The 24,806-nt window shown below is 49.0% G+C and overlaps 1 protein-coding gene across 1 annotated transcript in view; it reads right to left on the bottom strand.

Moving 5' to 3' along the window:
* LOC105190526 (stem cell tumor) overlaps positions 1-24,806 on the bottom strand; it is a 450,253-nt gene that overhangs the window by 160,030 nt on the left and 265,417 nt on the right. Inside the window, exon 3 of the mRNA XM_025307632.1 lies at positions 10,983-11,100. Coding sequence (XP_025163417.1) covers positions 10,983-11,100 — 118 coding nt within the window. The remainder of the gene's footprint in view (positions 1-10,982; positions 11,101-24,806) is intronic.

Raw genomic sequence — 24,806 nt, 5'->3', positions numbered from 1 at the left:
GAGAGAGAGAGAGAGAGAGAGAGAGAGAGAGAGAGAGAGAGAGAGAGAGAGAGAGAGGGAGGGAGGGAGGGAGGGAGGGAGGGAGGGAGGGAGGGAGGGAAGGAGGGAGGGAGAGAGAGGCCCCTCATCGACGCCCCCTCGCTCCGACGGTTGCGGGGAAAATATGCGACAGCTAGAAATAAAGGCCGGTTCCGCACGAAAGATTACCGGTACCCCTAGCCATTTCGCCGTCCTCCGGAGGTGGAGAGGAGCGGTGGGGCGGTAGCCGTCCTTCCGTTTCGTCCTTCTGCTCGCTTTCGCTCCCGCTCTCTTCCTACCTTCGTTCCTCGCTCGCCCGGACAGGCGTGCGTGGCCGTAATTCTTCGCGTTCGCGAGAACGCGCGCTAAATCGGTCGTGCGTGCGACGGATATGCGAGATCAAGTTTATCGGGAGCCTCTGCGAGTTCCACGTGTGATGCTAACGCGAAAATAATAAGTCGCTACTTATTATTGGTGCCGTTCAGCGCCGCGGTGTCCGCGGTTGAGTCAAAGACCACAGAATGATGAAAATCATACGGACCGTGGGAAAATTGAGAAGAAAAACATCGGGCGGGCGGATCGGCATCGAGATAACGAAACAAACTCGGGAATCGCGTCTGTCGGTGACTGTCGACTCGCGCGAAACACACGAGAGGCGATCGCGATGATGGAAATTGATTTAAAAAAATCGACTTCTGGAGGAAAGATACTATTTCCTATCGGTTGCGTTAAATTTGTCGTATATTGTTTTAACGATACAACGGTTGTGATAAAATATATTTTCTTAATTTTAATATAATTATATATATATCTTTTTCAAAGTAGCTATCGATATATCAAAGATAAGGCACTCGCGGAACGGAGCTAGCCGGCGGAAGCCGCCGCCGCATTTTTCTGAAAAAAAAAGTTCACAATACATCCCCCGTACATCTGATGGAAGAATTCGTACTTCAAAATTTATCGAACAAGTCCCATTGCAATCAGCCGATCTTGGCACACCGACGAGCAAAGTCGCTACCAAATTCACGTCCACCTGTCTCTACCTGGGAAGGCACTCGCCGGCGGATCCGAGGAATGCCTGGAATTCGCGGCCGCGTGCGTCCAGCGATCTCTGATCAGGCGCGTCCAGCTGTGTGTTCCGGAGCAAGGTGGTCATTTCGAGCGGGCCCGCTCGGCCCGCAAGCGAAGGGGATAATTTAATCAACCACTTTGTTTTTATACGGAATCTCCCGCGTCAGCGGGCCGTGCAGAAGGACCGGGCCGCCCTTTTCGTCGTCGTCTCACTTCGGTGCCGAGGAGACGACGCATGCGAGATACATGTATCCCACGTACTTCGCGCATTAAGAGGCGGCCCGCGTACGCGTGACAATCGAGCAATCGGTGGAGGGGGAGGCGAGCGGAAGCGAAGAGAAACGGACGGCGAGAAGCCGGGGGGCGAACAAGTCCCTCTCTGTTAGACGACGACGATGACGACGACGACGACGACGACGAGCGACAAGAGAGATACACATTTATTCGCGGAAACTCTCGAGTGTCGGACGACGAGCTGAGGGGAAGATGAGGGGATGAAGGAGTAAGGGCGAGCCAGGCGAGAAGAGGCGTTCACCCTCGCCGAGAAGGACCAGAAGACGATAAGACGGAGCCGGAAATTCTTCCGCCAACCCCTTTTTTTCTCCCTTACAACGTGTTCCCCTAAGCACACCCTAAATACACAACACTCTCACCCTCCTCCACCTCGCCGCCGCCCCTCGCTCGAGTGCACGCGCGCCTACGCGATGCCGAACGCGGTCGCGCATTTGGAAGTGCACGGAAGTGCCGCAGAGAGACGCGCCGGAGAGTTGGCCGCAGGTAGCCGCGGGAGGAGGGGCGGAGGGCAGAATGCGTCGCAAAACAAGCCGTTGATGCGGGGATATATCCGGAAATGCAAATTCCTCGCGCAAACAGCCGAGTGGATAATACACGCGCGTGGCGCGGCTGAAGGAGATGAGCGAGATAAAATAATAAATCCTATCGCGCGTGGCGCAACAACAAGTAAATAATGAAACGGGTCGTCAGGCACATACATTTGCGGCTCTACATTCGCGCGAGGCGATAAATTAAAAGAACAAAAAGCATATATGCATATATGCATCACGCATATGCGGGGGGAATATGGCGCCTTTTTTCTCGCGCGAACTCTTTTCAATTTCACCGTACGTTTCCCGGTGGCATAAAAATAAACTATTCGGCAGAGCTTACCTTGCCGAAATTCATATGCAGTGATCTTCTGTTCCCGAAATAGAAGTATCACGGGTGAGACGCGAGGATGTTGAGTCAAGACGGAATCGATGCCGACGAGTGATGTTTCTCGGCTGCGAAATCTTATGCTATCCCTCACTAATAAAATTCTCCCCGCGTACAACTTTTTCTTTGCCGCGTGATTTATATCATATTCTATACGCGACTGTAATTTTGTTACATGTTTACTTGTACCATACTTGTACCTTTATCTTTGCTTCTTTATTTACTGCACTGCTCGCGTATTTTATTTATCATACTTATTATTGTCGGTCAATATATTTGTTATCTATCCTATTTTGCGTCATCCGAGATGTTTCCCGGTGAATGCAAATCCGGCTGAAATTATACTCCAGATACATCGTCGAATTGCATCAGCAAATGGAACGTTGCGACAGCTCCGAGCGGAAGGACGAAACGGGAACGTCACGGGAGAAGAAGTGCTCTCGTATGCGAGAGAGAGAGAGAGAGAGAGAGAGAGGGAGAGGGGGAGAGAGAGAGAGAGGGAGAGAGGAGGTCAGAAAAGAGACCCGCAGGTAAAAGCTACAGTTCACCTTTGGACCTATGCGAGACGCGAGCTATGAGTGTCGCGGCGCCCAGGACTATGCATCACCGCGGCACCGAGATAAAAGTTCGCGCCGCTCATTGCCGCGAAATATAGTGGCAAGCGTACGTAGAAACGGACAGCGCTAGTTATCGCATAAACGATATATTCTACCGCGCGGGCTCGCAGTGGCGAGCCGCGGCGCATTCTCACAGGGCGCGGATCTAACCCTAGGCGAGGGACCCAGTCTCAACTTGCAGCGCGATATGTGCAGAAACACTGGATTAATTAGCATTCGTTCTCTGTGGAAACTTTCGCTCGAATGTATCTGTCACTTTGCGATCGCTTGAGAAGCCTTGGGACAAATAGTCGAAGAAATTCGTGAACGTGAAATTTGAGAAAAAAATTGACTATTGCGTCAGCTGCCGCAAATCGTTCATCTGCGAGAATTCAATTGGCGTTATGGACTCTACCGGCACTCCTTTTCCCTTCCCGCAACCCTCCCTCCTCGTGGTATCTCCATTACACTAACCCTCGATTATGAACTCTTTATGCATGGGCTGCATTCTTGCATCGATTTTTAATGGCGCTCGTAAACAAGCGATATAAAACCGCCGCCGATTACAATGGGCACGCCGACGCGATGAAAACACGGACAAGCCGCTAATTGGGTTCGCGAGGGGGACAACGGGCGAGAAACGGACGATGCGGGGAGGCGAGCGCCGCGGGGTGGAAGCGATATCTAATAATAGGCGAAATAAGATCAGCATTAATTAGTGGAACGAATTGCCTACGGTGGCGCTGGTTCGCGCTTAAGCTACCTCGAAAGTAAGATACCAATTAACGGGAGGGAAACATCCGCGCCACGGAACGGTAAAAAAAAAGAGAAAAAACCAAGGGCGGGTGAGAAATAATCCGCGCGTTCCCGTCGTCGACTGCGTCGTCGACTGCGTCCTCGACGGTGCGATTGCGCCGCTTCTCTCCGCGCGATTTGCATTATGTAACGTGACGTTTTTCAAAAGAAGTTGCCAGGTCTCGCGTAATCGCGTAACGCGTTTGATTAAATGTTACGTGAAGGAAACTTCACGGGGAGTATGGGCGAGTGTCGCGAGTGTAGGTAACGTGATTTTCTCCCTGTAATTCGACGGCGTGCGAGGAAGAAGAAGCGCGCCTTTCGCGCGCGGCAGCATGAGAGAGTTACCTCGCGATGTCAGTGTTTGCAAACTGTGTTTGCATCAATAATAGCGACATTCGCTGACGTTAACTGGTCTTTCCGGCGAGCGATTTTATCGACTGCCGTGCTATACTTTTAATTGGTGCTTCAGTTTAGCCCGCTGGAGAGAATACGCTGATTGTGGCTTTAGAGAGCCGCAATTCTCTCGAGCCAGACCTGCGCCAATTTTATGCATCAAGAGAAAACGTACGTATACATCATATCACACACTTCTCGCAGAAATAATTCAGGTAAACGACTCGATCCACTTTCACGAAGAGGTTACTTGATCGCCGCCCGGGACATTTACCGTATTCGCAACTGCCATCCTGCCAGGACCCGCGGATATTTCTGAATAACTGGATATATATCTGAGCGAGCATGTCCCACACTGCAAACCCAAGTGTGTTATTTTGACGCGTATAAGCTGAAATAAGCTTCCTTTACGCGTCCATCTTGTCGTCTTAAATCGTTCAACGCGTTTAAACGCGCTAAGAGATACCGAAATGCACCAGATGACATGACACGTGATTTCAGACGACAAGAAACGCGTAAAAAGAAGCTTCAGCTTATACGTGTCGAAATAACACACTCGGGGTTTGCGGTGCAGTCAACAGTACAATCACGCTAAAACACACTTGCGCTGTTCGCGAGCGGCTCGATGCCGTCAACAAGCTCGCACCTCGCGCAGAGCTTCAATTCTCTCGACGACTCTCGTCGATTCGCGAAGGACGTCGAGTCCCGCGCGCGCAGGTACACTTTCGTACCTCCGGAATGTCCCGCGAGTCATCGTTGCGCGGCCGTCGAGCGGCCGGGCGGAAAATTAATGGCCGGCCTTATTTCGATGACGTCGCGGCGAAGTGCGAAGTGGCGGCACGCGGAATTGCGATACGTCGCGCGTAAGTAATCGTTCGGCTCGTTTGTAGCTCGCCACGGAGTAACGCGCGTGTAAATCGCCGCGTCGGTAATCCGCGCGCGCGAGACCCACGGGCTCGCATTATGCGCCCGCGTGCGCGCACATGCGCGCACGTACACGCGCAGCTGAGTACATAGACACCGGCGATCGATAGTCTGTGTCGCGGCAGCAGCCGCGGTTGCCGCTGGGAAATCGGAAAATTATCGCAATTTAGCGGGAAACGGTAAAGCATGAACTTGACGCGCGCGCGCAGCGCGCGTGCCGGCGGAAATTTATTCGCGTCACGGAATTGATCCTCTTCAAACTTAATCCCGCCGGGAGCCCCCCTAATCCCCAGTAGCGACACGATCGACCATAAATTAACCGCGAAAACCGAAATAAGTGTTTAAATTTGCCGGTCGCGGCCTTCTTATTGGCCGCGACCGGCTGGAGGTGCACACTAGGCGCGCGTAATAGAAATAGCAGCGTGGAGAATTGTGTGTCCGCGTAAATATAACAACGATAATAATGCATGCTCGAGACGACGAACACATATATATATATATATATATACAGTATCGTTCAAAAGTACGCAACACCTGGCAATTCTTACATTTCGTTACAACAGACGTTCGAGAACTCCGTACGCGTAGAAACGACGATTAATGTCGAGTCAAGATTAAACATGAAGAAAGCAAGACAATTCAGAATACGATCTCGGGATGTCGCTCGCAGCCTCAAAAATCAATAGCGGCTCGCGTTAGCGGCCGACACGCCGCTACAATACGCGTGTGCTTTCACGGGAACACGCGGAAGTCGGGGGCGGGAAGACCGCGTACGGGCGATAAATTATAATTAGAATCGAGCCGAATGTGACAATCTCTGGCGCGTGTGAATCATGTATTAACCCGGCCGCTAATGGCTATTAACCGTGAGCCGTTTAAAATTACAACTCGCCGCCCTATCCGTCGCAACTCGCGCACCGGAGCGAGCGCGAACGTGTGCGCGCCAGCTTTATGCCGGGATGATGCACCTGCTCCCCCCCCCCCGCCCCGGTAGTGGTGCGGTTCGACGCTTCCGAGATCGCTCTCTACGACGTACGGTACTTGAAGATTTAATTAGCGCGAAATTCCTTGGCGAACGAGCCGCGATCGAGGAAGGCGACGCGCGAGCGCGCTTGTTATACATACAGGGTGTCAGAAACACAACGTGTGCCGCAAGCAGAGCTCACCAAACTCAACGGGAAAGTCCTTAAAAAGTGTTGCAAGTAACCACGATAATTATTGGGACTATCGTGGAGAACGTTGGCGAAAGTGCCGACGGCGTAAACGAGAGCTCTGCAGGTAGTATGAAAAAAGACATATCTTGCCTTTGCTGACGCTGTTTCTCAGCGACAATGGAGATATATCAGCTGACAGCGAGAAGCAGAGTAACTCGTTGCGAGCAACGAGCGACACGACCCAGCGCCTCGCACATGCTCCTGCACCGCGGGCTTATTGTTTGTCGTCGCCGGGAGATCAGAAAACAAACTCAAGACACGTCGTTGTAGACTGACCCGCACAAACTCGCGCTCCACTATATCGCGTGGATTCGCCAATGCTTTTCAATTAATGTCGCGGTCAGGAGCAACTTTTCGCGACTCCCGACGCTAATACTCTAGAAACTTCTTAATTATACCGATAATAAAATGTGAGCGGAATGTGTGATAAAATTTAAACGTAATAAAATTTTTCTCGAGACTTTGGACACAAATGAATATAAAAGTTGAAAATAGTTCTACTTATTATGATTACTTGTGTGATTATTGTTTGTGTGTATATGCATGTATTATTTATTTACGATAATATAGTAAAATAATAAATATTTATTTTTACGAGATATCATAAAGTGCAGCTCTCTTCCGATAGAAGCCTGACGATACTAATTATCACGATTGTTTGCAAAGGACTTTTCCATTCAGTTTGATAAGCTTTACCTGTGTGTTGTATCAGACACCCTGTATCTGCAGGCACAACTAGATGCGTAGCAGTTGGACTCTTCTTACTTTTCTCGACTCGTTTGTTTCTCAAATTAATAATCCAGCGCGAGTCGATGCAATTTTCCTCGTAATCGTCGATATCGTAAATTTTGTAAGTCTCCCCCTCTCTCACTCACTCACTCACTCACTCACTCACTCACTCACTCTCTCTCTCTCTCTCTCTCTCTCTCTCTCTCTCTCTCTCTCTCTCTTCTCGTCGCTGCCACGTCGAAATTTAATTGGTAATGAATTGATACTTATCGCGCCGCACTAATTTGTCTTGACAAGAGCGAGGCGTTAAGAATTATCGCACGTCTTGAATTTCTCGCGCTACTATCGGGCTTTGGCGTTCCTACGGTAATTGCGGGGAATAAATTACGCAAAGCCATTTAAAATTACGAGTTCCCGCACCTCTCCCCGGCTCGTTGCGCGGCTCTCGCGCGGCAGAGGCGCGACTCGACGCCGAGTCGAGCCCGGAGTATAATATCGCGAGCGTCAATGCTCACGACACAAAATACCTGGGAATTTAATTAACCAAAAATACTCTGCCCGGCGGATCATGAAGTTCGCAGCGAGCGAGCTGAAAGAGGCGATTTTGCCGCCCCGGCTCGGCTGCTAATACGACACAGAATCAGGCGAACGGCGCGCGTCGAGTCCGGAAGAAGAAATTAATAAAAAAGGGGTTCCTCTCATCTGAGAGAGTTGTACCAATAATTGAAAACAGCGCAAATATATATCAGGTCGGTTCAAGTGTATAAATTCAATTTACCCATCTCGCCGATGTCGCCGCGTCTCTCCTTTTTCCTTCCTTCCTTCCTTCCTTCCTTCCTTCCTTCTTTCCTTTCTTTCTTCCTTCCTTCCTTCCTTCCTTCCTTCTTTCCTTCCTTTCTCCCTCCTCCCTCCCTCCATCCCTCCCAACCTTTCCCCTCTCCTTCGGCCGTTGTCCCGCCCGGTATCTTCGCGTTCTTTCATTTGCATTTCGCTTACTGCGAGTTAAAATCCAATTTTAACCTCCATACGGATGAAATTACGAATGCGCAACCTTTTAGCGGCGGCTAAAAAGAAGCGCGATACTTGTGATTTAATTAAATCATGAAATATGACCCGAGCCGGTGGCAATTAAGTACTCGTCTCCTGCCCCGCCGTCTCATCGTCAACCCTCTCCCCCGACCGACCGACAGCCCTTGAAGAACTTACCGATCGCAATTTATCTCTCCGCGTCGCGCACGTCGCGGCCACTTATCTCGCACGCCCGGACGCATCTTATCCGGTGGCCGCACATGTCGCTACCGGGATTGCAGTTTATATTGTGGCGGCACACTTGGTGGGATTTAATTAACGAGAGCACTTCGATCGAGCGCGTGTTAAGCCAGAGATCCGCCACGATCGACGCGGCGCGCCGGGAAACGGATCGTCAGTTAATTGGATAACGACCTTAACCCGCGAGTGGCTGGAATCTCTCCTCGCCTTTCATCGTCGCAACTTTCCTGTTCTGTTTTCCAGCGATCAACACCTCTATCCTCGATTTTCGTATCATCACGGCTCTGTGAAGCGGAGAAACCGACCCGACGCGCGACGTGTCCGTCGCGGAATTGATAGTAATCAAGTATCGTTCATTCAAACAATCGACGCACGAATATATTGTCGCGATATGAGCGATACCAAAAGATCCCAATAATTCCCATTAAACTTCACCACTAAACTTTCACTTATTGCACTGGCGTCCCATGCACAAATATGCGGAAACGATGACGGAAAGTTGAAAATTCCCAACGATTCTTCCAGCAGTCAAGTGCCGCCGATCGTCATTAACCGGTCTGGTGTAAAGCACGCGCGACATTCTATCCGCGATGGCGATTCCGAGGAATGAGAAGAGAGAAGAAAAAGCGAGCAAGCGCAAGCAGGAACTTTGCGAAAATCCGCGCTCTCTTCCCCGTATCGGCGGCTCTCGGCGTTAGTCACGGCCGAGTCAATCCCATCGTTATAACGGCGAGCGTATTGTTAGCCGGCTAGCACGCGCGAGTAAGAGTGCGTAATTCCGGCCGGGAGATTGATAATGGCGCTCTGAACTTGAGATCTGAATTTCGAGTACATCGTCCGCGATTAACATCGTACAGGCGCGTAAATTATGCACGAACGCGGCGGTCGTTAAAAATTTATTAAACGCCGCGTCGTGGACGCGGCCTCGACACGACGGGCCCCGTTCAAAGGAGCGCCGTCGTTAGCGACGCGTAAGCTTTCGCGAGCGAACGCGCGCTGACCGCTCATTATAGCGGACTATTACGTCGTCCTTGCCGTCGCGCGGATCCCGGAAGGGAAAAAGAGACAGGACGCGAGATGCGTCACGAACGCGAGATGGCCGTCGCGCGACGCCGCGCGCGCTCGCGACTCGCGTCATTTCTCGCGTGTTTTGCCGCGCGAGCGTGTGGCACTCGGGAGCGAAAGAGATAGCTGCTCTATTTGTGCGAACACACTAATGGCTTGCTACGGGAAAGAATTAAAGGCTAAAAGGATCAGAGGAGAAACAAGAGAGGGAAAACAAGGGAGGAGGCGAAAATGGCGGAGATAAAACCGGAGTCCGAAACTGGGCGCGCTCGCGAGGCTCGACATTTCGCGACGAAAATCGCACGATTTTCGAAATCGCCACCGAGCTCGTTTAAAAATGTAATCGTTTTTCCCTGCAGCTCGATACACACGAACACACGAACACACACACACACACACACACATAGCTATATAAACGTTAATAATACGGTTTCATTAAAATATCACCGGACGCGGCCGGTAATACCGGCAGCGGAGTAATTATGTGTATTTCGTTATACCGCACAGTTGCCAGGGGGAGAACGAGGGGGAGGGTGGGGAGCGAGAGTAGGGCAGGGGAACGCGGTCCGCGGAATTTAACAAAAATAATTCCACAGAGAGGGAATCCCGCGCGCTTATCACGACGACCACGTGCGCGCGTGTGTGTCGTCCGGCCGTGCCCGTTCTTTGACGACGCCGTGTATTGTATTACATTAAATCGCCCTTTAATATTTATAACAGCTATCCGCGGCAGCCCGTGACATAATAACCAGACGCAATTTTAATCAGCATTATTGCGCAAGACACTCCTGTCGCTCGCTCGCCCGGGCGTCTCTCTACTTAACGAGGATGGTGGGACTCACGGGTATCGAATTATCTCTCTCGCAGGTAGATTAAAATCGCCGCCTCTAACGAGGTCGCGCGCGCGGTGGCGGCGGCGGCGGCGGCGGCGTCGGCGGAATAAATCTGTCTCGAAGATTCGCGCAAAGATTCGAGAACTAGCCGACGTGAGCTCGCGCGCGTGTGACGCCGTAAAGCGCCGAAGGGAAAGAATAGAGGACGGGTGCCAAGGGGCGGGGAGGAGGATTAAGCAAGAATGATCATCATTAGGACGTGGCGAATAAAAAATAGAGAGGGACAGAAAGGCGAGAGAGGAGGCGAGAGGGGATGAGCAAGGAGGACGCGCGCTCAGGGCGGATATTAGTCGAGGCGAGGAGATCAAAGGGAGGTGTAATATGCATATGCGTAATATCTGGCGCGCTCGTTACAAGAGACGATTACTTTACCTATTCATCTTAGCGAAAATGTAGAAAATAATGAAGAGCGCGCGACGCGACGTGACGCGACGAGCGCGTGGCTCTCTCTCTCTCTCTCTCTCTCTCTCTCTGCGGCGCGGTTAACTCTTTGACCACAAAGGACATTAGACTGCTCCCTTATCGCGGCTCTCTTCTGAGCGAGCCGCAATCTTTGATCATGTAATGCGACACTGCGCGCGACCGTGCGCGACGAAGGAAAATGTCCACGACGGCGGAGCGTTCCCCGCCGTGCGCGTCCGGCGATTAAGGACTCGTGTGGCATATTATAACACAGAAGGGGGTGAGGGGGAAAGGGGAGCGAGATACATTGTCGCAGCTTGCGAAAGCGATAAATATTTTGTTTATCAAGCCCGTTCGATGGAGGACGATAACTCTGTACTCTACAGGACAGTACTCACCTCCACGAGAGTGATGAGTATGATGAAGAGAGGCGGCGGACAGCACGTGTAGTGATCGGCGTAGTATTTTCGGTCCCGCTCTTCCGTGAGGAACTCATCGCCGATCATGCGGACCATCCTGAAAGCACAAATGCATCACGAGATTATAGCACGCTGCGTAATCGGGATGTGCGTCGATCCGAAATTCATCGGATGCGAATGAAAATCGTATTCTGCTAGGGTTTCCTAGCACGAAATTCCGCCCGAGAGGCGAAGTGACTTAATGCCGAGTCGCTCGACTACGATTTTCCGCTCACGCGAAGAAAACGTTTACAGCAGTTTTTCTTTTTTCTTTTTTAAGGAATTGAGTAATTAACATCGCGAGGTCTGGAAGTGTCTTATGTATTTTTTTTTTTACAATTTTTACCGCGTTTTCTGTTCTGGGTAGAAAGGAACTGTCGATATATTTTTTTTAATAAGTATTTGCAATTCCCCAAGAGGTAAGTGGAGAAAATGGGAACGAAAAATAATAAATTAAAGCCGAATATATATCGAGATATGTAATTTTAACTACAATTTTAGCTACAAGTTTTGGAAATACTTCCAAATAAACATATCCAAAAAATCCTTTGTCGTAAATAAAAATTAATTAAAATAACGAATGAAAAATTTTGCAAAACCTTATCTCTACGCAAGAACTAATCCTTGTAAAATATCCATTTTTTTATTTATCGTGTTAGACTCATTTTCCTTAAAGAAATGAAATATTTGTTCTGTAAATTAAAACACTGTGTATAAAACTTTGCCGGAGCTGCGCTCGTGATTTTTACCGTGACATTCTTTCCGTGTATTCTAAATCGCGAAAATAAATATCTTCGCTCGAAATTGAAAACTGAATCTGTCGTATTTCATTTAATCGATTAAAACATTAACTCGTACGGAGTATAAAAAAGCACTCGAAACCTGAGCGAGAAACTCACTCATCCGACTGCGCGTGACAATATTTTCACTATCGCTTCGAGCGAATTTTTGCTCGTTTTCAATGAAATTACGAAATTCCATGAAATTCGGGGAATACGCCTCGTTTAATCGGAATATATTAGCCGGCGAGTTTTTCCTCGTCGTGCAGCCCGACGTGAAAAATCGCCGCATCTTGCCGCGTGAATAATCGCCAATGATAAATCTTGCATTAATCGAAATTCGCGGTAATGCGCGTATCGAAGAACGGCGGCTATTTTTATTATGAATATATGGAGACCAAATTTACATGCTGTGTGCAGCCGCGAGGGCCATTTCCGCCGAATGTAATAAACAATTTTCAATTAATCGGCTCGATGCCGCGGAAGGGCATTCGCACAAACGTAATTATATATTAATCGACGAATGATGTTTACCGGACAAACAAAGTCCGCCGGAGCCGAATGTGTTTTACAAGATGAAATTCATGATGGCATTTTATTTGCGTGTTTCCGGCTCTAGCAGCGACGGCGACAGCGGCAATAAACGCGATCGAATATTTCCAATTAAAGCTCGCCATAGTACTTCACTTCGAAATGTGTAGCGCCCGAATGCGCGGAAAATGACCCGCAAGAGCTCGCGTATTCTCGCAATCGAATCTTTTTGGGGCGGAATCCGCGAAATGACTTTATTTGTGTGTACGCCAAGAACAAATGGGAAGGGCGGCCAAATTGAATGCCAAACACGGTCATTCTCTCAAAGTGGGGCACACTTGAGAGAGGAAATTGACAAGATGGCGTTTCGCCCGCAAATTCGGTCAGGCATTAAACTATTTAAATATGCAAACGCAATTTTTCATCATACCGCAATCGACAAGCTCGGTCAGAAATTCGGGTATTTCGTCGCTCCATTGTGTGGCGGCGGCAGCGGCGCGTTTCACATGCGCCGCGCGCAAAACACAAGTAATCAGAACGAAAAATCCGCTCGACGCGGCAGCTATTGTCTCCCGACGTCGATAACGAGATGATTCGCGAGAGGAACGGGCCGACGGACAAATTCAAGACCGCCAGCTGCCGAAAAATGATTTATTTCGCGTGCATGTAGAACGCGGAACGCTCGCGTTAATTCGTATCTTGTGTCGCTGATCGCGAATAACCCGTTTTACAATGGCGCGAATCGAACAATAAAGTCGCGTTTACCGTCGCTTCGGAAAATATCTTCTCGCTGACGCGAGAACAACGGTGGAACATTGTCGCGCGGATCGCAGCGTGGGGCATTAATCGATTAAAATGTTATTTAGACAAAAATAATCGGCAGATCAATAATTACAATTAACGAGTCGTTATATATGCAATCATGAATAATTTCCATCGACCGGCGAAATTAATTATTAATCCGTATGTAATCAATCAGATGAAAATAATCAAATGAAACAATCATTGTATGCAATTATACGATTTACACGACGGAGTAGCAGTTAATTGTTAATTAATCGTCAATTTTGATCGAGACTAAAACAGTAGCAAATTTGTGCTCTTTTACACCAAAATTTTAGATTTCGTTTGCCGTTTGTACTTGCAGAGACAATAAGAAATGTGTAACACGAGTTTTATAATTGTAGTTAGTCACTTTTTGTATCTAATTATTCACAAGAGCAAATTAAAAAAGAAAAGGACCACTTTATATACATTTCATAAAATGTAGCATCAAAGAGATTTTTTAAGGATTTCATACAAAATGTAAGTTAGTTATGTGAAAAACGCCCGTGACGTGAATCGAAACTTTTGGCTTGGTTTTTTAGTTAAACTTTTTTTAATTGTAAAAAATGGAAAAAAAATTTGCCGCAAAAAATCACCGACTGGTTACAATTTTAATCACACTGTGACTAAGATTAGAAGTCGATAATTACTCTTTTAATCGGCAATCAATTTCAACAAACGATTGGATTAATCGAACGTCGAGCAAATCGTGATTGCACACGATTGTTACAATCGATTGCTTCGTTTACATGGATTACGCACTGATTAATAATTAATTTCACTAATCGATTAAGTTAGATCAAGATTACAGGTATGACGACTGATTAATTTTGATTGTTGATTCACCGATCGCTCCTGTCAACTAAGATTCCAATCGATTCACGCCCGGCAAGCCGCGGGTGTAACTAACTCGCAATCCCGCGATGTAACTAACGAGCACGCGCGCATAACCAGCTGAACAAGCCGCGTTCGAGTAATTGGGAAAGAAGAGAGGAGAGGGTGATCAAATTTGTACGACTTGGAGAGCGCGAAAAAGAAGAGAGCCGAAAGGGGGGAGAGAGAGAAAGAGGGAGGGAGGGGGGAGAGAGAGAGGGAGAGAGAGGGAGAGAGAGAGAGAAACTTTTGCATCGCACATTCACAGCGCACTAGAAACTGATAACGCGATTGTGTTTAATTAATGAGAATGTAAGTGGACAGAGTTCGAATTTACGAGGCTCCGTCGGCGAGGCGGGCGCGCGAAAAACATAAGCGCAAAGAAGTTAATGAGTTCAGAAGCGGACGAACATCGCGAAGATAAAGGAGTGCAATTGTGTTTCTTGAGGGGGCGTGTACAGGGGAATTTGCAAACTGTAAGTAACGCGGGTGGGGAATGAGTCTGGACGCGAGGAAGAAGTTCACACAGGGATTTGCCTCGGCCAGGAAATAATTTCGATCAACATTATACGTCTAAGAAACTAGACTAACAAATTCTTCAAAGAAAATTAAATGAAATTCCCATAAAAAAGAGCATCTCATCAACGCTAAGACAATATGTAATAATAAACAATCCCGGAAAAGTAATTATAGTTATGCGAATAATGCGGAACGAATGGCGTCCCGCCAAGAGGACGCCCCCCTATGGAGGCCCGAATTTCGCGAGACGTCCCGCGAAATTCGGGACAGTTGGTCAGCCTAGTTACGACGTACAAAACAAAAGAATGATGCGCGACCGACAGACAGTCGCTGCTTCGACTTCTCGGCTGATATTTTAGCGCGCGGATACACAGAAGGTAAATAAATAGTCGCCAACGAACCGGGAATTCAGCAGCGCGTCCGGATTGTTTCGCCGGAGTCAGCGATATGTTTTTCCATCGGGAAACCACTGACGAGTGTTTTGGGGAAAACACGACAACGAATTCGCGCGCTGCCAAAATCGAATCTCGCGGCGGCGGCCGGCGCTTTGTTCACGGCAGTTGCGCGGCGGAACGGACAAAGAAGCAACCAGAGACGTTTTTCCAGGCTCGAAAACCCGGGCCGGGAAATTAATACGTCGGTCCTCCGTAGTCCGACTGTCCTCGGACTAATCGCCGAGCCTCCGGCAATTTTAGCGCCTACGAGAATCGCCTCGTTAATCGTCGCCGGGGGTAGCGAAATAATGAGGAATTAACTCCGGCCGACCAACCCCTTCTTCTGCCTTGCTTCCTTCCCCCGCCCCCAGCGTCATGGGTCGCTCCCCGAAGAAAAGAAAAACACTCTCGCACAATTACGCGCGCGAACTCTCTGCTACCCATAGCCTTTATTATCGCGGAGTATTCTTTTCTCCTCATTTACGACTCTCGTGAAGAACGAACGCCAGGCACAACATTGCCGGAAAATTCTCCCCGAGAACGACGAGCGCCGATGAAAGACGCGCTCTCTGCATACAAATGTTAGTCGTTCTGCTACACCCCCTCCACCCCTCCCCCTCCTCGCCCCTCGCGGACTGTCACGGTATGACAGTTTAATTCACGGTATTCCTTGATGACGCTGCAAGTACCTCAGGACTTGATTTTCGCGTGCGGGACCACAACTTGCACCGTCTCGCAACCGAGACTGTGCCTCGAGTTATCTTTCGCTCTTTAGTTGCATCAGATTGATTCACAGATCATTTCCCGTGGATTTTTTGGCCGCGCCGGTGCGTTTTTCCGTGGCACCAAAGCGTAGTACTAAAAAATTCAAACCGAATTGCTTAGCAAGATGAACTCTGCTGAAGCACGTTGCAACGTGCTGGAAAAAAAACACGATAAATTTAAGAAGAATCAGCACGAGGAAAGAACTACAGAATATTCTCTTCGTGTGAAAGTCTCTTGAGAAAGCAGTAAACTTCCCAGGTGACATGCATCGCAGGTCGACCGCATCTATCTATCAATTAATATTTCAACGGCGGGGGATCGAAATTTACAGCCGGATACGTAGACGAAATTCGAGAAGTCCCGTGACCATAGAGCGAACGAACGGGAACATTCGTCCTTTCCTTTCCGACGGAGAGATCCACCGCGAGTCGCTCGAGACCGCGCGAATCGTGCAGCTTGAACGACGATAGTACAAGGAATAAGTAGAGTGTGTATATTCGAATGATAAATATGCCATGCCTCCCGCGTTTTGTAGTCGATGCCCCTTTCTAGTCGTCGTGTTTGCCGTAAAATCCACATACTTTCGCTATCTTTCCATTTCGATCTCCTCTCCGCGATTGCCGTTTGTCGCGCGCGAGGTGAAGCCTTGCGTCGCACTCCGAGACGTTAAATAACAAAGATCTGAAATAACTGAGATCTGTATTGTCGTACGATACGCACGATCTCTTCTCCTGCGCTCCGAATTTCCTCGCGTTCAGCCGCGGAAATAATACCCGCGTGCTCCCCGCCGCTCCCCGACGAGGTCCTTTTCATCGCTATTCTATCGCCCTTCTTACTTATTTACCGGTAACACGGAGAGGGGAGGGACCAGGGTCACTCGAAGATACACCAGCGATACGATAAATGACGGTACCTTCCCGCTGAGGAACGACGAGGAAGGAACGGCCACGCCGGAGGAATAACTTTGCTCGCGCACGTGGAGTAAAAAATAAATTAAATGTAAACGCAATCTCTCCCATTTTCGCGAAGTAATCCCGTCGTGAACCAGCCACATTCTTCTCCTTTCGCGGGAAACGAAGCGGTAAGTTGAGAAGCCGGTACTGTTGCGACAACAAAATGCTGTTGTATCGAATTAGCCAGCAGCGCCATGACAGACTGCGTGGAACGCAGTAAATTCATTCTGAAGTTCCATCGTTCTCTTATGACACTTTATCCGGATCTGAACCTGATCATATTTTCTTCTCTTTCCAGTTTTTCCAGTTGTCTATGTTTTATATTTATTTATTTTGCCTACTTATCTCGATACTTGCAATTTTTCTCTCGACCTTACGATGGAAACTTTCCACATGGAAGAACTTAATATTTGAAGAACTCGTTCCCTTCCGACTTCCTCAAGTTTCTAATATTCAGACGTTCGAATATTTGAATATTCACGCTTGAAAATTCCTTTATTCAAATATAATATCTCGCGAAGCTTCCAAGGACCGAGGGTTATAAATATAATTTATAACCCTACTCGAGATATCGAAACGATGCACGACTCGATAGTCTCATTAATACTGCCACCGAATCGAGAAGATTTTTACCCAATTATGGCGCCGCGCTACCGATCAATTGAGTCTCTTGCGCATTTTCTCCACTCTCTTCTTAAACTTCGACCGGCGAATCGCAGTGCGATCACGTCCGTCTTAATTAAGACCTCCCAATTATCTCCCGTAGCATTCGTTTTCCGCTCCGCAATCGCGATGACGACGATGACGATAAACGGTTGAACAATGCACGGACGGCTTACACGCTACATTTTACAAACGACGCCGATAAATCGACCATGTTGATCTCGGGTCGTGAGAAAAAATCCAATATCACGAGGGGTACGAGGAACGGGGCGGGGGTGGAGGCCGCGAGAGTGGGTAATAAAAAAAAGCGGGATCTAAATTCGGCTCCGCTGCGAGGAGCGGAAGGTACGAGGGCGGCGGGGTTGGTCAGGGGTGGAGAGTGTAAGCGTCCTTACACCCGCTGCTCTCTCCGCGATGCTATCTCTCGCGTAGGAGCGTAGAATAATTACGAAGAAATATTGGCCCGTAACTCAGTCCACTATCCATAATATCTGCAACGTTTATGGCGCCGGGGAGATAAACCATCCCTTGTCTCTCGCTCTCTATCTATGTTGGCGCGTGCGCGCGCGCACACGCGCGTACGCACACACACGACGTACACACGCGCGGTTTCGGTTCCTCGGCTTCGTTTCGATTCCTCGCCATCTCCTCCTCGCGCCATCCTCCTACGTGGCGAAAGGGTGGCTGCACTCGCGCTTTTACGTGACGACCGGGCTGGCGGGGGACGATCGCGCGGTGGATCAGTAATTAGTAGAGAGAGGCGCGAGTGTTCGTGACACCTCGCGCACGGAGGGCGCGTCTCGCGGCGAACACGCGGAATTTCAAGCGCACCGCGAAAGTACGCGACCCAAGCCGCGCGAGATTCCCCGGCTCGAATTCAGACGCGAGCGGAGCGCGCGCGCGCGCGCGTCTCGCTCACGCGACGCCGGAGAAGAATGCGGCGTGTCGCGCTTTTAGTGGCGCAGCTGCTTCTCGTCGAGCACTCTCGAGAATCGGGGAAAACGATCGCTAGGCATCGCGGCCAAAGAGGGCTGATTTTCGGAGGCCGGATGAATTCTAGGGAGTCTCAAAATTTCGCGTAAACACCCTTCTGCGAAATTGCGGGGTTTGTTGTCGGTTAAATTCTTTCCAAGATATATTTTGCGCATACTTTAGCGCAATGTCTAACAAGAACGCATCAACAATCGGGCCTTAAAACACTTTGACGTAACAAATTACGCTGCTGGGAATAAAAAAGAAAATGTGCGCCTTTCTCCCGAAACAAAGCAGCAACAGCGAACTTTGTTTATTATAAAGCAGCTTTAAACGACCAAGTGTTTCTCAAGCTGCACGCGGTCCTATGTATTTTATACGATGTTAACCTACCCCCCGGGAGTTGCTCGCGAATTTGCCCCGTTACGAGGGCAGCTGCGCCGTGTTGTTGCATGTTCGTATCGCGTATTATTACAGAGAAGAAGAACAAGTTCACAGGATCGTGCCTGGCGTAAAAACGTGACAAAGAAAACTTGTCTCCGTCACCTGTGTGATTTTTAATCTTTAATGGACGGTCAATCGCGACAATTCGATGAGCGAAACGTCGGAAACCTGAATAGCTGACGACGAGTCTCACCCCTCTGCCTTCTCGTCACCCCCCCCCGTCCTTAAGTTAACGAAAAAAGAAAAAAGGAAGAGAAATAGCCGTTCCTAATGTTCCCTCGAGAGCTTCGCAACGAACGAGCGATATGATGCTACCGTGTGGTCGCTTTCGCTTGCTAATCGATACAGCACACGAGACACGGGGAGAATTCAGTTTAATTAACACCCGCGCCAAGCGGGGCGAAAGTTATATTACGCCGTCCGGGGGAAAAAGAGGAGCAAAGTTCGCGTTTGTTAAACTCGTTATGCAATTATTATCGCGAAAAAAAGAGGCCTCGTCCTTTCCGCGTCGGCCGCGGTGGACGCGGCCGACCGCGTGTGAGCGAGCGCGCCGGGATTTTCTGGCGGTGGATATAAAGTTTGCGGCTTCGATAACCGGCGGTTCTCGCATCGCGGCCGGGAGACCGGAGGATGCGCGCCACTGGAAATATGTTAATTCTCCGCTCGCGCGCGCACGGGGGTTAACTAAGCAACTACGTATGCGCATGGATTGGCGAGCGCCGGTTATTTACTGCCGCGCTGTGTGTCGGCTCGGCGTAATTGCTCGCGGGGCGGAAACGAGGGAGGCACGGAGAAAGAGAGAGAGAGAGAGAGAGAGAAAGAGAGAGAAAGAGAGAGAGAGAGCGAGAGAGAGCGAGAGAGGGAATATAAATACGATTCTTACACAGTGGGTCCAGAAGCGCCCGTGGCGGGCCCGACTTTGTCGCACGACAGAGACGTATCGCGCGCGTGCGTCAGGCAAGGCTATTTTGCAGCGGACCAATTTTACAAGGATTCGCGTCGTTATGTCGTGTATGCCAATTGGCAACTCTCTCTTCGCCTCTTTCTCGTTCTCTTTGCCTCACCATACACGATTAAATAATTGAAACGTATTATAGCGTAGCGATGCATTATGAACAACGACCGTAGCAAAATTTTCAAATTATAACAAATTTACAATTGCAGCTTCGAATTTAAAAGCGCATCGTGACAAATTATTCCTCCGGAATTAATAGCGCCGACGCGGGAACTTATACGCTCAACTTATTTTTTTTTTTTTTTCATTCCGCGCAGCTACAATTTCGCTGAGTTGTAATTGTAAACTACCGTGGATACGTAAAATATCAACGTCACGGGAGAAAGAAATACGCGTAAAACACGTTGGAATTCGGAGGCGGTCAAATACACAACACACACACACACACACACACACACACACACACACACCGAGCTCATAATTCGAGCCTTATTCAACATTCAACGCGCGCGAGGCTCCGGCTAATGGAAATCTGCGTTTGTAATGAGCGTTTTATTTTCACACCGCGAGACGATGTAATCGCAACGTCCACAGCAATTAAAAAGTAGCAGCGCGTAAATCTACTTCGCGCGATCAGGTATCGCCCCGGCGAAAGTGTATAAAATATTAGACACCTTTGTAGCAGCTGGACGTTGCACACAGGTGCATTAATCTCTCTAATTGCCCCATCTCCCCACTAATGGAAATCTGTTATCGCACCGAGCATGTATAATTTACCGCTGAAAATTGCGTTCGGGGAATGCCAAGAGTCTTCTCTTATAATAATCCCATGCAAATCCGATGATAACGACGTCCGCGGCGATCACGCCGCCCGAGAATTAATCCTCATTCTAGCGGACTTTCCTTGTCACCCGCATTGCATCGAGAAAAAAGAAGCCTTTCATCGAAATTGGCTTTAAATCGCGACGAAACTTGCGAAAGAGAGAGATTTCCAAGTATACAAAAACGTAATTTTGCTTTTGTTCTATTTTTATTCTATTTCAACTTCCGCTTCTACTCCTACTTTCAGCACACTCTTCCTTCCTCTCTCCAATTCTATTTATATTTCATCCGATGACAACGCGACGTTCGCGAAACGACCATCAAAAATTAATTCTTAATCTAGCTATCCTTCCTTACTACCCATGTAAATAAAAAATTCTTCTTCGTCGAAATTGACTTTGAAACCGCGACGAAATTTGCAAAAGAGAAATTTCCAGTTGTGCGCAAGGTGCAGTTCTATTTCTTCTTTTCTATCCTACACTTAAACCTTTATTTCTATTCCTACCAATATAATTTCACCTGATTATTTTAATTCTATTGATTTACTTGAATACCACAGAAATGACTAAACGTGCGTCTACGAAAATGCAATTCTGCCTTGATGATCAGACAAAACTCGCTCGGCTTGAAATATTTTACACACACCGAGCGACACGTACATACGTACGTAAGTGTTAAACGTCAAGGGAGAAATGTACTCTGCGCTGCAGCCGCGCAGAGGGTAGCATCTTCTGACAACGGACGCACGCGAGGACGAGGTGGGGTGCGAGAGAAGGAACTGTCGCGTCCCTCAAATCAAAGGTTTATCGGCACACGGCCGGCGGCAAACGAACGCTTAATTGCTGGTATGCCGCGAGACATTGTAGATCGCACGAGCGATTTCCAATTAGCGATGTGACTGATATACCGAGGTTCAAGGAGACGAGAAAGGGGTCGCCCGCGAGTATGAAGCAGCGGCGCGGGACACAGGTGATGCGCACGCTCGCACGGCGTCTGTCGCGCTTGAGAGTCGAAAGAGATCGAGAGGAAGTTAGATGAGGAGGAAGACAAGGAGTGAGAGAGAGAGAGAGAGAGAGAGAGAGAAAGCGAGGGCGGAGGGAGAGAGAACGAAAGAATGGAGCGAGAGGGAACGGAAAACACCCATTCGCACGTGCGCGAGTACACATGAAGCACCGCGAGGAAGACAGAAAGAACGAGAGAGAGAGAGAGAGAGAGAGAGAGTTGTTTCAAGGATACTGATTAATTGCACTAGCGGGGTGTAGCGAAGCTCGTCTGTTGGCCGTAGAATTGCAAACGAGCTGCGTCGAATTGATTGAATGCGGCGAAGTGCGTCGGGGCGAGCCGGGTGTTTGGGGGAGGGACAGAAAGAGAAAGAGAGAGAGAGAGAGAGAGAGAGAGGGCGGAAGGAGGCGCATGTAACGAGGTCGTTATTACGCGTTTATGCCGGGTGATATTTAATTTCGCCGCCTTGATTACGAGCGTCCGCGACAAAAGGATCGGCGCGGCGTCAGCGACGCCGAGAAGCGGCTGATGAAAAGATTGAGCAAGTGTCAGGGGGAGTAGGGGGGGAGGAAAGGGGTGAGTAATTCCGGCCGGCGATGGTGGGAGAAGCGGCGAAGGCACGAATCTTAGTCTCTTCTGTATCCGCAGTAATTAGCGCGCGGCGGTTAAGAAGCGGACCCGATGTTCGTCCCGTTAAAAATGACCAGTTATGGAAATGGCGACTCAGGGAAGCGACGCTATCTCTATCAAGAAGTTCTCGCTGAGTTACTCCGTTCCTCCTCCACATCCTCCCTACGCCGCTGCCGCCGCCGCGGCCCTGAAGTTCCAGTATGAATTTTATACGCTCCTTGAATTTTCAGCGTTTAATAAATGTGATTAAGGCATCCTAAAGATCTCGGCGAGCTCGCCCGCTTGCCCGATCCAATAATTACCGTCGGAACAAGTGGAAACAAAATTAATTACGAAATTATTATGGAGTTGCAAAGCGGCGTGCAACGGAAGAGACATGGTGTACTTTAATTTTCCGCGCTCGAAATTACAGCCGAACCACCCTGTAAACTTCGCGATCCGCCCCTTTCAGAATTCCATAAAGGAGACGCCTCCTTCCTTTACATTTATTTATCGGGAGGGAGAGGAGGGAGAGGGAGGGAGGAATAATCGACGATCCGCGCAACGGATACGGATTGCGCGCGCGAGTTTTGCAAAATCGAATCGTCAGATGTATCTAACAAAATGTTTCTAACGCACAGTGCCTCCCATTCCCCCTCCCTCCCTCTCTCTCTCTCTCTCTCTCTCTCTCTCTCTCTTCGCCCCATCGTTGACGCGGCGTACATTTCAAGAATGAAACATTGTTCCGCACGTAGCGTTCTCCGCGCACTGACATGATGCATATTCATAGATCGTGGCGCATCCATTTGTCACTTCTTTTAAATAGTTTTCCCGCTGCGCGCCGCTCGCGTAATGCAATATCTTTCGACTACGCTTAACCGGCGATGGACGCGACCGGGAAATTCAATTGTGTCTTCGTAAACGATCAACTCGATGCTTGCCGAATACTATTTGAACAGCGAATTGACTCTCTCGTGCCTCCCAAATTGGAAATTTATGGCTCGGAAATAGCGGGAAAAATTACTTTGTTGAGCGTCAATCGAGAATGTAGAAATGCAGACATTTTTTTGGAAAACACAAGTTTCCTTTAAATGCAACACAGGAGGAGGCGATAATTCGACATCGAGCAGTCCTTTAGACTTCTAGAGCCCTCGAAAAAGCCCACGTATTGCATATCGTCTCCCTCGACGTCATTTTCGCAGTCGTTCGCCGTCACATGGATGTTTCCGTTGGAAAAAGAGGATTTTCATCGCCGCTCGCTCCAAACTTCATCAACGGCGACACGTACACTCTGAGGCTAACACGATACAAAGTTACAGCCGCAACGGCGAGATAATCTCGCACGGCGCTCGGCGGCACACGCGACACACGTATTTACGCGCATTATATCAAAAATTACGGATTTATCCGGAGGATAATCTTTTCGCGCGGGTAACGCGCGTCGTGGCGCGCCGAGCAGCGCTGGCGCATGGAAAAGCGACTTTTCCCATTTCTCAGCGTTAGCGCAGCGTCCTCCTCTGTCCGCGCAGACGGAGGGGCAAAAAACGATTACGACGATGGCGGTGGCGGCGGGGGGGGGAGGGGGCGTCCCAAGAGCATCGCGAAACGCAGTCGCTGTTCACGTCCGCACGCACATTGAGAGTGTGTCTGTGTGTGTGTGTGTGTGTGTGTGTGTGTATGTTTGTTTGTTTATGTGTTCGTGCGACGGCTGTGTGGATGTAATTTTATTGTTTCTGCGGCCCAGCCGCAGAAGCACGCGCGTGCAACGATATTATCAAATTGGTTTCGCGAGTTTTCCAGGAGGCGCCTCTCGGCAGAGATGCCGGCAGAGGCGCCGGAGAAGTAAGAAATTGACCCACCGGCGCGGCTGAAGTAAGAGCCGGTAACGACCTTAACTACCTCGTCGTGCTATCGCCTCTAATTACCGGACGGACATGGAGCGGTGCGTTCCACTGCTCTTTCAGCGATCGTGAAAGTTTGGCGAAGGTACCGAAGCCCGGGAGACGGCGAGAAAGAAAAATTGAGAGAGGGAGAGAGAGAGAGAGAGAGAGAGAGAGAGAGAGAGAGAAAGGAGAGCAAGGACGAAAGTATTTTTATCCGGCGAGCCGAGACACACACGTTCCTCAAGCGCAATAAATAAAGATGCACATACACAGAATAAGTTTATGCAAAGATGAGATATTATTGTTATAACAATGTTACGGTGGAGGTAATGATAGTGACATTGCGGAAGATGACGACAAATGGATAAATTCCATATGTAATTCCACATGTAATTCCAGAAAAACGCGAAAACGGCAAGTCGCAAAAAAAAAAAAAACAGAGATATAAAATTACGAATTTTCATCGTTCGCGGTTAGAGTGATTTTCGTACGATTTCAAAGACATCGGATATCGACCGCGATTGGTTACGCGCCTTCAGCTGCTCATAAAGTCGAGGAAATGTCCCACCACCTCGTTCGCGCGCGTCCAGCTGCGACCGAGTTAACGGAACACCCCCCCAACGTTTTTCGCGGAATCCAGGGGGAGTATTCCTCGGAGTATACGTAACCAAGTTTGAGAAACATGCATTTTGAGCATCACGTGGGACCGCGTCCGTGTCAGGGTGTGTATCCGTG

This window comes from Harpegnathos saltator, unplaced genomic scaffold (assembly GCF_003227715.2).
Source record: "Harpegnathos saltator strain DR-91 unplaced genomic scaffold, Hsal_v8.6 scaffold93, whole genome shotgun sequence".
NCBI lineage: Eukaryota > Metazoa > Arthropoda > Insecta > Hymenoptera > Formicidae > Harpegnathos > Harpegnathos saltator.
Note: the sequence above shows the minus strand (reverse complement) of the source record. Positions and strands in the feature narration are given on the sequence as shown.